This window comes from Amblyomma mixtum, chromosome 4, assembly GCF_055824585.1.
Source record: "Amblyomma mixtum isolate Tamu chromosome 4, ASM5582458v1, whole genome shotgun sequence".
NCBI classification, from domain to species: domain Eukaryota; kingdom Metazoa; phylum Arthropoda; class Arachnida; order Ixodida; family Ixodidae; genus Amblyomma; species Amblyomma mixtum.
The window spans coordinates 64,906,841-64,920,017 of NC_143015.1; the positions used below are offsets into that span (position 1 = coordinate 64,906,841).

The window sequence follows — 13,177 nt, forward strand, 5'->3', positions numbered from 1 at the left end:
CTTAACACTTCTACTACTACTACTACTACTACTACTACTACTACTACTACTACTGCAAGACAAGGACGACTGCTAAGGTATTTTCCAGGAAATTTTATTTCTTACTCTTCCCAATCCAGTTCTTGAATTCCCCCCGAAAACATGCTGGGAAAGGTACTGGAGAGATGTGCCTCTCTGTTTGCCATTCTTAACGATTGGGATTTTGTATCACTTTTCACGTGGAGGGCCACGGCCGCTATGCAGCCGCTGTAGATATTGGTGCGAAGACACTATACTGCAGACGTACCAACACCAAACAAGAACCTTGTCTTATCTTGTGCTTCTTGTATTGTCACCTTGTGGCGCCATTACAACCTGCCTACCGGGTTGTGAACAAATTGACCACCGTGGCAGGTAAATTAATGATTTTTCGCAAGCGGTTGTTCGTGCAGAGCAACATGGGTCGCAGAATCCTTACCAGTGGCTGTGATAGAAGCAGCCACTGCCATTGCAGTTACGCGTCACAGCGCCACTGCGCTGGTAGTGGTACGAATGGTCACCGCGATCTATGAATATTAAGTACAGAATGACCAATTCTGCATATATGGGCATTAACTCACTAAAGCCCTCAAGGCGGAACTCAAGTGTCCCCTGCTTTCGCACTTGGTTTAACTACGTTAACCTACTACCACTTTTTGCTAGTATCATTGCACATGCTTCTTCTATACCTTGGTTGCGCCAAGCCTGTATGACTGTGGATCTGGTTTGGTTTATGGGGTTTAACGTCCAGAAGCGACTCAGGCTATGAGGGACGCCGTAGTGAAGGACTCCGGAAATTTCGACCACCTGGGGTTCTTTAACTTGCACTGACATCGCACAGTACACGGGCCTCTAAAATTTAGCCTCCATGGAAATTCGACAACAGCGGCCGGGATCGTACCCGCGTCTTTCAGGTCAGCAGCCGAGCACCATAACCACTGAGCCAACGTGGCGGCAAGACTGTGGATCTGTCGACTGAATGAAATGATTTCATGCAGGGCAGGCTATAAATAGTGGTTGATTATATCCCGCCCTTCAAGACACTCAAAAATGGACTACCACGAATCTCAACAGTGGCATATATCTTTTATTTGTCACCTCTGTACAAAATAGTCATATGTATATTATATTCATCAGTGTATACAATAATTCCCTTTGGGTGGATGTTTGTAAAGTTCACTGAACGCAAGAAATCCCCCTGCCGTGCGTAACAAAGCGGAAATGAAGTAGTGACGCCACCTGGGAGAAAGGCGCCCACTTCCCTCGAAATGCTTCTTTCACCGGAAATCTGAACCTTCCCAGAGAGGCGGCATATCTCGCATGGCGACGGATACATACAAAAACTCCAGGGCCGGCTTGGAGAATTAAAAAAAAAAGCATGCAGTACAGCGCCCTCTTCGGGACACCGTAGTGACGTCACTGGCTTCCCAACAACGTCCTTGTCAACGGTGCAGCAACCTTTCCTTCTCATGGAAAAGTAAGTGAACTCGCGAGCATTTCCCTTGTCTGCTCACAGGTGACGCGGCAGTTCGTAAAACTCTCAATTACGGTGAACCAAAGTCAAGTTTTCGTTTGCAACATAGGATTCGTGAACAGTTTCTTAACTGATTCCATAAAAAAACTGCACTAGGCGGTTAGGTATAGTTAAGAAATGAAAAGACGGAATCTCGTAGCTGCACATTGAACACAACCGCGTCAGCTTCCAGAAAAGTATACAAGTCTCATTGACACATTAGATCCCTGACTTGCCGAAGAACCGTGATGGCTACCGTAGCGTGACATTTCCCTTTAGACCTCAGGCACCTTTATCATACCATGTACCGTGTTACCGTTACAGGAGTATCGAAGGCCCGCCCACCGCCAGTGCGCACGCGCTGATTGGTCGCGATGCGCAGCTGCGGGGTAGCTGGCGCCATCTGGCGCCCTCGAGGAGATCTGCGCATGCGCACTAACCGCGCATGGGCTCCCGGTACTCCGGTAACGGCAACGGTAATACAGTACACGGTATGCTCTGCCCACCAGAACCAAGAAAAACCACCAAGAGAAATATCAGAAGATCGCAACTTTCTCTCCATCTGGGTCTCGTCACTTTATGAAGAAAGTGTCGAACTTTTAACACTGACTTCAGTGCACACAATGCTTCAGAATGCTAATTTCATTGTTGGCGATGATGTGATTAGTGGCTGCGAATGATCAATAAGAAATCGAAACTTCCGGATATCAGCCGTTCGAACAAAATAAAGTAAGCAAAAAATAAATTCTTTATCGCCCCCTCAAGATAAGCGGCCATGTTTTTTGTTCCCCGTTGAAAATTAGGTACAAACAAGATCGCTGGGTTCGAAAAACAGGAAAAGAAGAAACAAATAAAGAAAGAAGATAATTGGTGCCGTTTACGTAGGCCGCAAAACCTTTGAGCGTTCACAAAAGATCAGATTGTGCAGCGCGACTTAATCCACACCACAATAGCCGCGCACGGAGTTGCTGTGAGCACTCAGGGACCAGGATGGGACAAGGTAAAGGGCATTTTGGGTGCATGGGCTGCCTTTTAAAACGATAGCCACTAAATCTACTTAGGCTGCGCCCTATAGATCGACCGGGACGTCACAATGACCCATAAACCAGTGCCGAGGGTGCATGAACCACCCATTATCACAGTTCCTGTACGCTGCCACTTCAAACGACGTCCTTCACCGAACTCACCATGTTAAAATGACATTTAAGTGCTCCTGCGCGACGGAGTCATACAGACTTTTCCGCTGAACCAGAGCAGTGAAAGGTCTCGGAATTAACGTTCAGGGCTGGTAGCCAGAATGTGGGATATGTATACAATCGTATCATAGAATTTTTCCGTCACCAACGTGGGGTGTGACGTCAGACGAGGCATTGCGAAGGCAGAGTTCTTTGATCGCGTCGTTTGGCAAACTCCCCATAACGCTCACGTATCGTTATTGGCACTCTGATTGGTAGATACCTCTGACAGTAGCCCGCTTGTAGCGCCACCTGTAGGCCATTACGAGAAATGCGGGACAGCGCCCAGCCAGTGCCGCTAAGCCTAAAGGCCTATCACGTTCTGTTCTGCAGCCACTCACTCCTTCTCTTTCTTACGTCACGGATGATGTCAGCGAGCTATTTTTGAATGCTCAAAGCCATGCACCCCGTAGTGGCAGCCAAGAGAACTAGAAGCGCAGGACACCACCAATAGGTGACTGCCCAGACCATAGGCGGCGCCACCGTCTGCTACCCCCCCCCCCCCGGAAGTGATCACGTGACAAACCCGGGTTTAGGCTCGGAGTTCTCTAACTGAAGCGATTAAAGAACTCTGCAGTGAAGGCGCAGGACACTTGTTACACAGGCGGCATAAGCCGGCAAAAATCGATTGTCACCGGTGGAGGAGCATGCTACAGAATAGAAGGCCTTGGAGGAACACATTGGCATCACGACATTCTGCCCAGAACGCGGCTTTGAACGGTTGTCGCGCGAAGGTAAAGGCTATACAGACACTGACAGGACGGGACACACACGCCGCATAAAGCGTCCTACTCACCACTGTTGTCGAACCCGGACCTCACACACACACACGCAGACACACTTCACAAAATGCACGGAGTTACGCTTCAAACCATGTCTCTACAAAAACATCTGTGCGGAGCATTTTAGATTATGTTTCTCACAGATGAGCCCTTTCTTTGTTTCCTTACCGCTTCATGATGCGGCGCAAAAGAAAAACTAAAACGGAAAGGGAAGCTTAGTAAAAATCAGAGCTTGGTGAAACGTGAAAAAGTGAGCGAGAAAAAAACACACAGGAACATCACGGAACTCTATGCATGCTCTAAATGCTGGCGCAAGAATCGTTACGAGCGATAATGGCTGAGCAGTTAGCAGCCATAAGCCTTCGCACACAAACTTATTCAGCTTTCACAGTTTAATTTACAGTTTCTCACTTCCACGCTAGCGAATAAAGTCGTGTCTTCTGGTAATAAGCATCAGCACCTGATATGTAACACACCTAAACCTAACGATTCAGAAAGTCAGAGCAGGGCCTTATTTCAACCATTCCTTTCTCCTTCTGCCATTGATAGTTGTGACTTGTGACGTCATGACTGAAGCCTATACAAGCTGTGCCATTCGTCGGCTCTGGCATAGAAGCCGAGGCTGACCAATGACAAGGAAAGAAAACACTACGCCGGAAATTACGTCATGCAGGAACCGGATATCACTGGTGGCCGCAAGGCAGACGACAAGCAATGCAGACAACGCCGTACTTGGATATGTCGTTGGATCCGGCTCTTTTTCCGGCCAGAATTCGTCTCGTATAGGAAGGCGGTCGCAGGAGGTGTTTTCTTTTAGAGAAGCGTGCTTCAAAGATACTAGTTATTTTGCTGACACGTATACGAAAAACTCAGTCTCTGACTGTCGCATGTGGTCCAACGATGTGCGACCAACTCCGCCGAGAAATAATAGCAACGTTGCAGTTAGACTAGAGGCTATTATCACAAAAATATTAAGAGACACCTACATCGGCGGGGCTGACACTGTTGTGCATGTTAGAGAAATGTTTGACTGTCCAACGTCCTTGGACGGCCCATTGTGCAGTTAGATTTGAAGTAAAAAAATTGATAAATTCTCGATTGAAAGTAAAAAAAAACTGTGCTAACTATATTGTGAGGAATCGCCTCAAATCTTCAACACTTGGGTTAACTACCTCCTTAGCACTGGAGATCGCGAAAACAGTTTGCTTTCATAATCTAGAAAGGATCATCCAGAAGTTTTCACCCACAATCGAAGCGATGGTGACACCGTACATGTCTCGGTAGAAAAGAAAGAAAAAATAAAAGTCACGTGGGATATGAATGTGGCCTGTACAGCACTATATCAGGCAATCTCCAAAGTATAAACACCACCAATGTGTGACACGTAGTGTGAATATATCGCATGCGATTCTTGCCCTTGACACTGTCCATACTAATTCAAAGTAAAATTGTGTCTTTGTAAATCGTGATCCCCTTTCCGCTCATGTAAATACAAGACAAAAGTGTGCGACAGGCATTCAGCTTGACCATGTGACCGAAGAGCTGTACACATCCTGCTTTCTGGGGTCGGTCACGTGATGCAAACCGTACGACGCAACAAGAACACGTCACATGGCAAACAAAGACACAACTGTGCCTGGAACACACGTCACAGGCGTTCGTCAACAATGCGGACCTCATGGGACCGCCCTGTGAGACACAGGCTGGATAGGAAGACACGTAACAGAATGACATGTTTACAGCCCGCGACACACAGTGTTTGGCGTAAAGGCGGATGCGACGTCATCTCACGTCACCGCTGATGGAAGGCGGTGAAAAAATCTGCGACATCGCATCTAAAATGCACACGTCCCGGGCCAAGCAACGACTCGGAGCAAATGCAGCGCCCTCTGGGTAGTTCCTTGCAGTGCTGTAGAAAATTGGAGTATGAAGCAACGTACGCTCTATGTGCGTAACACAAACACAGAATGAACGTAGAACCGGTTGTAACGAAATTAGCGAGACGGCACAAGATTTCGATATAGGCGGTATTTCGATAAAAGCAGGATCTTTGAAAGTAAATTCGCAGTGTCGCGGAACCACGAAAAAAGGGGTGTGGCCTGTGTACTGCAAACGCGACTTTCTTTACCGTGCGATCGTCGCAGGTTACGACAAGGTCGGAAATTTTGACAGAATGGTTTATCAATAAAGCTAGGTGCCACGTAGACGATTACGTTATTCTAGCATCGCTAGTGACACTAAGCAAGGCTGTCTGTAGAACAAAACAATTTTGTCATTGCGGGATTTGCTGTGCGGTAGGCGTATACCGCACGCGGCAACAGTCAACGAGACGGGAGAAGGGAGGTTATGAGGCACGCGATAGTTTGATTAGCGGCTCCAAATACGCACAGCATATTAGAACGCCGAAAAAGGCTGAGAAGCGTGGTGTGCTAACGAAGCTAGCTGCCTTGTCACAGTGATGCTGAAATGATGCAAGTTATGACGGAGTCAAAAGGACGGCTAAGAATTTTGATACAAGTGCCATCTCCATAAAGGGAGAGGTGCTAGATATACATTAGCAGCCCTCCGAACCCTCTCGAGACAGGGATCAAAATGATAACATTGTGAGGATAACCTACGGTACATACGAGGTAGGTAACAATGCCCAGTCAGGGTAGACGCGAATAAGAAAATTGTAAAAGCGAAAGTTCGCACCATGGAGTGCAAGAAATGCAATCATAGCACCCTGAGAAAAGCGAGAGACTTTGAATGAACTGGTATTCAGAGCAAGCCTAACGCGGGCTTAATATAGCATCGTATTAAGACAGTATTAGCTGCAGTTATGCTCCCGGCTTGGCTTGCGCACAAGGACTTTAATAGCTTACAGCTGTCTCGTGCACAGAAGATGTGAAAACGATTAAGATAATAGAGTTCTTCCTGGTGTAAACAACGTGACGTCAAAGGGACGAGGCCCGACGGGCAAAAGCGTGCACTTTCGCTTCTGAACCGGTTTTGCTCGTGAGAACTGCTCCCCCGCCGCCTTTTGCGGATTAAAGACGCCTCGGTACGCTGCATGTTTTGCCCATCGGACCAAAAAGACATGCTCTGGTGTTGATTGCCACACAGGGCCAAGCGGATATACACTGTGGCCAGATGGCGCTACCTGTCACGGCTGGACCAATGACTGCAGCAGCAATTTCCATAACACTGCATGGAACTACCCTAAAGGGAGAACTGCGCATGCGTGAACTACACTTCAGTGCACCATGCAGCGGCCAACCAAAAGGTCCAATGGGCCGTCGACGAAACCAGCAACGACGTGGCGTCGGTAACAGGTTGGGGGTGATCCACATCCGCGGAGAAATCCGTGGCACTGTTCGGTCGAATGGATCGTTCACAGCGCTATGACCGTCCAAATAGGCGAATCAGAGAAACACATCCTGCATACACGTCCAAACGACGGCTTCACGTCGCGCCACGTCTCTGTGTGCCGCTTCAGAGTCGTGAAAGCTTAGGTGCCGTGGACGGCTGTCCGCGGAAACTTAGACGAAGACGCGTCAGGAGTCTCCAGGGTTCTCGGCGCCGTCCGCACGTCTCCAACACACAGTGGCGGTGAACGGCTTGATATGTACTGCTTTTTTCATACCTGTACGTGCATAAAAAAAAAAACACGACAAAGTCTCATTAGATGCCAGCGGTGTCGTCAGTAGACACCTTTAACATACCGTGCACCGTTACCGGTGTACCGGGAGCCCGCCTACCGCAGCTGAGCACGCGCTGATTGGTCCGGATACTGCAGGCGCGCGAGCAACTGACGGGTACCTGGCGCCATCTGGCGAAGTCTAAGCGATTTGCGCATGCGCGTTGACTGCGCGCGGGCTCCCGGTGCTGCGTTACCGGTAACGGTAACACGGTACACAGTATTCTAAAGGTGTCTAATGTTTCGAAGTTTATTTACGGGGGTACGCATTCATGCAGATTGGTTTGACATATTTGAGGTGAACCTTGAACAATGGTTCGAACTGGAGATGCCTCTAAGTCATAGTTGTGCGAATGGCGAAACGAAGAACAGTGTACTCTTACCGCAGTGACAAAGGCTTATGCGTATAGCGTGCAATATGTGTCACCGTGTAATCTTGTGAGTGCATCCACAGACGCATAAAGCTGGCATAGAGACGTAACTGCAATTAGCAGGGACTGCATACAGGACTGCTACAAACGTCGCGAGAGCAGGACTGCACTTTTCAAGCTGGGCCATGACCTGCTTCATCACGCTTATCTAAACTCTGCGATATATCGGTCTACCGCTCATGTGATCAGGAAATGCAGAACACAAAGTATAAAGCTAAAAACCAAATGCCACACCCTGGTCGACCATCAAAAGAAATGCGCCCGTCCATTCTTGGAAATGTTCAGGTAAGTGCGCGGGGAGCGCTTAACATTTCGTGAAAAGAGCGTGGCGTAACTTTTGTAAAATAAAAATTCACGCACGATCAATGCGATTCACGCGACAGAGTACGCGTTAGTATTATACAGTGTTCCCCCTGACGGCGCCAGGCGGCCTGGTCCAGTCCATCAATCACCTCGTGACACGCTGTACCCCTCTCCACTCACCCGATCCACCTCGCCCCCTGTTCGCCCTCGCCACACCTCAACTGCAATTGGCGACCGCGGTTTCCCTCACTCCACCCGTCGCTACCCATCGACTCTCCCTCTCTCCACTTTGCCTCCTCTCTCCTCAGGCTTCACACGTCATCATCGCTGGACACCCTTTCTGCGCTAATAAGGGTTCTACTGCTAAAGCATCAAAAAGAAATTTGCAAGCGACATCGATGCCTACTATAGTGCCGAGCATCACACCTAACCTCTCAGCGGTGTTCTTCGTCTGGGCGAGCACAGATATCTTCCAGTTGTTTCTCATCCCTTATGTTCTTTAGGGCTGTACGCTAAACCATGACCAAGCCGGATCGACAACTACGCCTACCTTACATCTTGGTAACCGCACCCCCCTGCTTCAGCGGTCCAAACTTGGCGCTTCCTGATCGCCAGCCGGCGCCAGTATAACTGCGACCCCACCTCTCACAGTTTGTAGCAGACCTCTGTGGGTGGGATACTTCGACGACACAACACTAGATGCACTGAGCAGCTATTCAGACAGCAGATCTACCAATGAAAGAAACTGAGGTATTAAATGCGCTACGCAGCTGCAGAATATCGTGCAGAGGCGAACATCAAGTCGGAATATGAAGCAACACTTTTTGGTGCGCTAATTGGATCATGAGTCTATTATAAAAAACTTCATGCTTTCTTGCATTAGCTTTTATCTTCCTCTCTGCATGCTCATATGGAATCGGGCCGCTTCCTGATCATATCTTGAGGATTATTTTTCTAGACAGGCCCTCTTACTTTCTTGCTTCTTCGTCTTTGTCTTAAGCTCTTTACTTGTGTTCTTCTCTGTACATAAAGCTCACCTCGTTTGAAATTTCTTCATTAATGCACGAAGTCGCTCCCTTGTCCTGCCGTCCCTAAAGAAACGTTGCATTTGGAATCATGGGAATATAGAGTCCATAATATATGGAAAGATATATGGAAATCTATATCTTGTCTGTACGGAGTCCATAAGCATTACGAGTGATTTCTATACGATTTCTGTACAATGTAGTACATAACATCATATGAAGTCCGTAAGTACCCCCACGTGCTTTTATATATAGTTCATACCGACTCTGTATGCTCCACACTGAGTCCATGAAATTTCTTATGGAAACGTACCATAACATCATATGAAGTCCGTAAGTACCCCCACGTGCTTTTATATATAGTCCATACCGACTCTGTATGCTCCACACTGAGTCCATGAAATTTCTTATGGAAACGTACCATAACATCATATGAAGTCCGTAAGTACCCCCACGTGCTTTTATATATAGTCCATACCGACTCTGTATGCTCCACACTGAGTCCATGAAATTTCTTATGGAAACGTACCCTAACATCATATGAAGTAAGTAAGTAGCCCCACGTGCTTTTATATATAGTCCATACCGACTCTATGTGCTCCATACTGAGTCTATAAAATTTCTTATGAAAACATATGGAATTATGGAAGTCATCATATGGAAACTTTCTGTAGGGGTTTCTTGTCCTCTACTGTGTCGTTGTAATGCTTTTTATTTTCAGAGTCAAAATATGACGAGGAGCAAGCCTACCCTACGTCACTTTCCGTCTTCACGACCACTCTGCAACTGCCAAGAGCATTCAAGTTGCAATGAGGACCTACCACCGTACAAACGAAATGCATATGCCGAAGAACATATACACACGTACGCACCGGGTTCTAGCTCAGGCGTCGTCCACGATGACCACCTCGGCGGCAGATCGGTCGGCCACGCACTCTCTCACCACCTCGAGTACCAGGTGCAGGCGCCGGTCGAGAGCTCGCAGGTGCGCCTCCGTCAGCACCGGGTCCACGGGGTCTCTCCGTAGCGAGCGCCGCATGGCGGCGCTCAGCGGCTCCGGCCCGTTGTGGAACGACAGCAACCGGCGAAGCGTCGAGCGTCGCAGCAGGCAACACTGGTACAGCGGAGCCAGGATGCTGAGCTCGTCGTGATTGGCCTTGCCGAACCTGCATCCGCGCATGCGCAGAAAACGAAGCGTGCGTCAGGTGTCGCCGCAGTTTGTCATGCAGGTGCGATAGCTGTTAAGCCTTGAACCGACTGACTCGGTTGATTAAGGTCCTTATTGCATTCTAACCAAGGTGAAAACCGTAGCTGGTCAAACTGGTTTAAGGAGCAATTCCCATTTCTTTCCAGTTGGTTTCCAGTTGGCTCCCAGTTGACTGAAAATGGAATTCAGCCGGGAACCAACAGGAAACCAATTGGAATCAACTGGGAATTGTTCCTAAATCAGTTTGACCAGTCACGATTTTCGCCTGGGAAACAGCGTACAGAGCTTGGGTACCCGGTCAGCTGAGGCGTTGCTTTTGAGCGTTTGTTCTATTATTCCTGAGTGCACAGGTAGAGATGCAGAGTGACTGCTAACCGCAGTCTGTTCTGAAGAGAAGATTAGCTATCCGGCGGTTACATCGGAAAACAAAAGGCAGAGGGGGAGGATGCGAGACACTTACCCTCGCCCATGGTCGAGGTGAAGCGGAGAAGAGTTGTTGCCGAATGAGAGAAACGTCTCGTAATGGTGTCGGTCCATGTTGCCTGCAGGAGTAAATGGTGCGTGTCAGCAATTTCTGCATCATGTGAACGTAGTCAACAGGGCACGCAACGTAACGAACGCCTTATAGGTGGTGCAGATAAAGGCCATTTCATGTCCAGTCTACGACAACTGTCATCTAGGAAGCAAGGGGTTGAAAATCAACACTTCTCAGCTTTCCCCCCACCTCCCATCCCCCCAGTTTGCTGCGGTGCTAAACAGACTCGTGTATATCAAACCAGGACAGCCCAACAAGGACTGGGTTAATGGAGAGATGTAGGAGACGCCTTTGACTTGCAGTAGGCGTAGTTGGGCGATGATGATGATAATTAGTATATCAAACCAGTCGGCAAGATACTCATGTTATTCGCACCCTGAGCAAGGAACAGATAAGGAATGATGCGCAGTGTACTAGCTGGTGAGACACAGGTGGAAGCTACAGGGTTTTTATGCACGGCACTTGAAAAATGAAGGAAGATGGAGACACTGACAGAACGATGCGCCGAAGTAAATAACTAACAAAATAGACCAGTGATGTAACTGGAAAGTCATTCTACGAAACCGCTGTGGGACCCCAAGATGCCCTTCTCCACAGCACGTTTGAATGACATCTCGACCGCGTGCGGTATACCTATGAGGAAGTCGAAGACGGCCATGTCCATGAGGTCGGGCAGTCGCCGTCCACGGTCGTAGGGTGGCGTGCTTCGCACCTGGACGCAATAGTCGTCGTCCAGCTCCCACTTGGCTTTCCGCCGCTTGTGGTAAGACCTGTGCACGGAGAGCCAGACGTCAAGACGAGTACAGAGATATGTGATAGCACACAGAGTTCTTCAGTGGCGATGACGAGATCGGCCTGAATTGAAGACACAGATGATGGTTTGTGTGACAGTCTCGAAAGTTTTCATTACAATTCGGTCATCCGTATGGCGGAATTTTCTGTTCTGACACCGGACGTTGATGGCATCATGCAACTCTGGAGAAGACTGAGCAAAATTCATTAGATTGCAACTGATGGCACGACAATCAGCATACGCACGGATCCGTGACCGTGAGGTCTGCGTGCTGAGCATTTAAATCTAGAGACTATTCAATGCTCGCAACCGTCGTGCAGTTATGTCTTACCACCTTTCTACGAATTCGCATGATTTAAAAACGATTTGAAAGCTTCCATTTCCATAGTGAGATTCAACAAGTGGTACACATTCACGAGCTTTATCCGCCTGCATAAGACCAACCGCGGAAGCTCAGTGGTTATGGTGCTCGGCTGCTGACCCGAAAAACGCGGGTTCGACCCGGCCGCGGCGGCTGAATTTCTATGGAAGTGAAATTCAAGAGGCCCGTGTACTATGCGATGTCAGTGCATGTTGAAGAACCCCAGGTGGTCGATATTTCCGGAGCCCTAAACTACGGCGTCCCTCATAGCCTGAGTCGCTTTCGGACGTTAAACCCCATAATCCAAACCAACAAACGTTTAGCGAAGTTCCAAAAGCATTTTATCCTTTAAAGCGCTGATTTGTTCGCGGTGAGAAAGTTCGCACGTGTACACCGAGTAGCTCGACTGACACCAAGCTCCGCCGCACCGGTCCATACACTCTAAACAGAGTGGAGTAAAAAAGGGAATAAGCCGTCCTCTAGCGCACATTCCTTTTTATAATATGGGGTGTGCTAGAGGAGAGCTTATTCCCTTTTTACTCCCATATAGGCGTATTCCCGTTTAGAGTGTAGTCGTCTCATGCTCACTCCTGATGTCGGTGACAAGACAGAGTAAAATTCTATTCCCGGCCCAGTTAAGAAGGCACGATGAGTGTAGATATATGTATGCATACCTCCGCCACGGGTGTCTCCAGGACTTCCTGGGCGCGATGTCCTTGGAAGGCAGGAAGACGGCGAAGCTTCCCTCCAGCATGTCTGGGTTCCCGCAGATGGCGTGCGATGTGTCGCAGTAGTAGCTGCACTTGCCGTGGAAGCACAGGTTGTTGGCTGCGGAGAGAGGACGCCAACAAGTAGGTAATTCATTTCTATTAGACTGTATTGCATAATACAGGCGGAGAAAAACAAACTGAACTTCTACAAACATGTTACTGGGTGAACAATGTCCGTTACACATGTCTTTACTGTAGAGAGGCCACAGGGAGACTACAGTGCGACTGTCGGGGTCTTGCTAGTCCTAACATAGCTCCTTCCTGTGCTGTTCTGTGAATTTCCTTCAAACCCTTCGTCTCATCTATAGTTACTTCTGTCATTCTCATCCCTATGTTACCCGGCATACTTTGATTTCTGCTTTTAAGTGCGACTTACAGCGGTGCATAGAGGACAGCTACAAAGATAATGACCAGTTTCTCGAACCGGATGCATCAGCGTGGGCGCACGTGTTTGTAATAAGTTCGCATGCCACCTGTTGATCATCGTCTGTTTAGAATTACCATTCAACATTTCGCACTATCTCA

The 13,177-nt window shown here is 48.3% G+C and overlaps 1 protein-coding gene across 1 annotated transcript in view; it reads right to left on the minus strand.

Moving 5' to 3' along the window:
- Positions 1–1,085: 1,085 nt before the first annotated feature.
- LOC149346641 (extracellular serine/threonine protein CG31145) overlaps positions 1,086–13,177 on the minus strand; it is a 56,486-nt gene continuing 44,394 nt past the window's right edge. Inside the window, exons 6-10 of the mRNA XM_089586559.1 lie at positions 12,557–12,710; positions 11,362–11,498; positions 10,654–10,735; positions 9,859–10,152; positions 1,086–7,173 (exon numbers count right to left, since the gene is read on the minus strand). Coding sequence (XP_089442685.1) covers positions 9,870–10,152; positions 10,654–10,735; positions 11,362–11,498; positions 12,557–12,710 — 656 coding nt within the window. The 3' untranslated portion in view covers positions 1,086–7,173; positions 9,859–9,869. The remainder of the gene's footprint in view (positions 7,174–9,858; positions 10,153–10,653; positions 10,736–11,361; positions 11,499–12,556; positions 12,711–13,177) is intronic.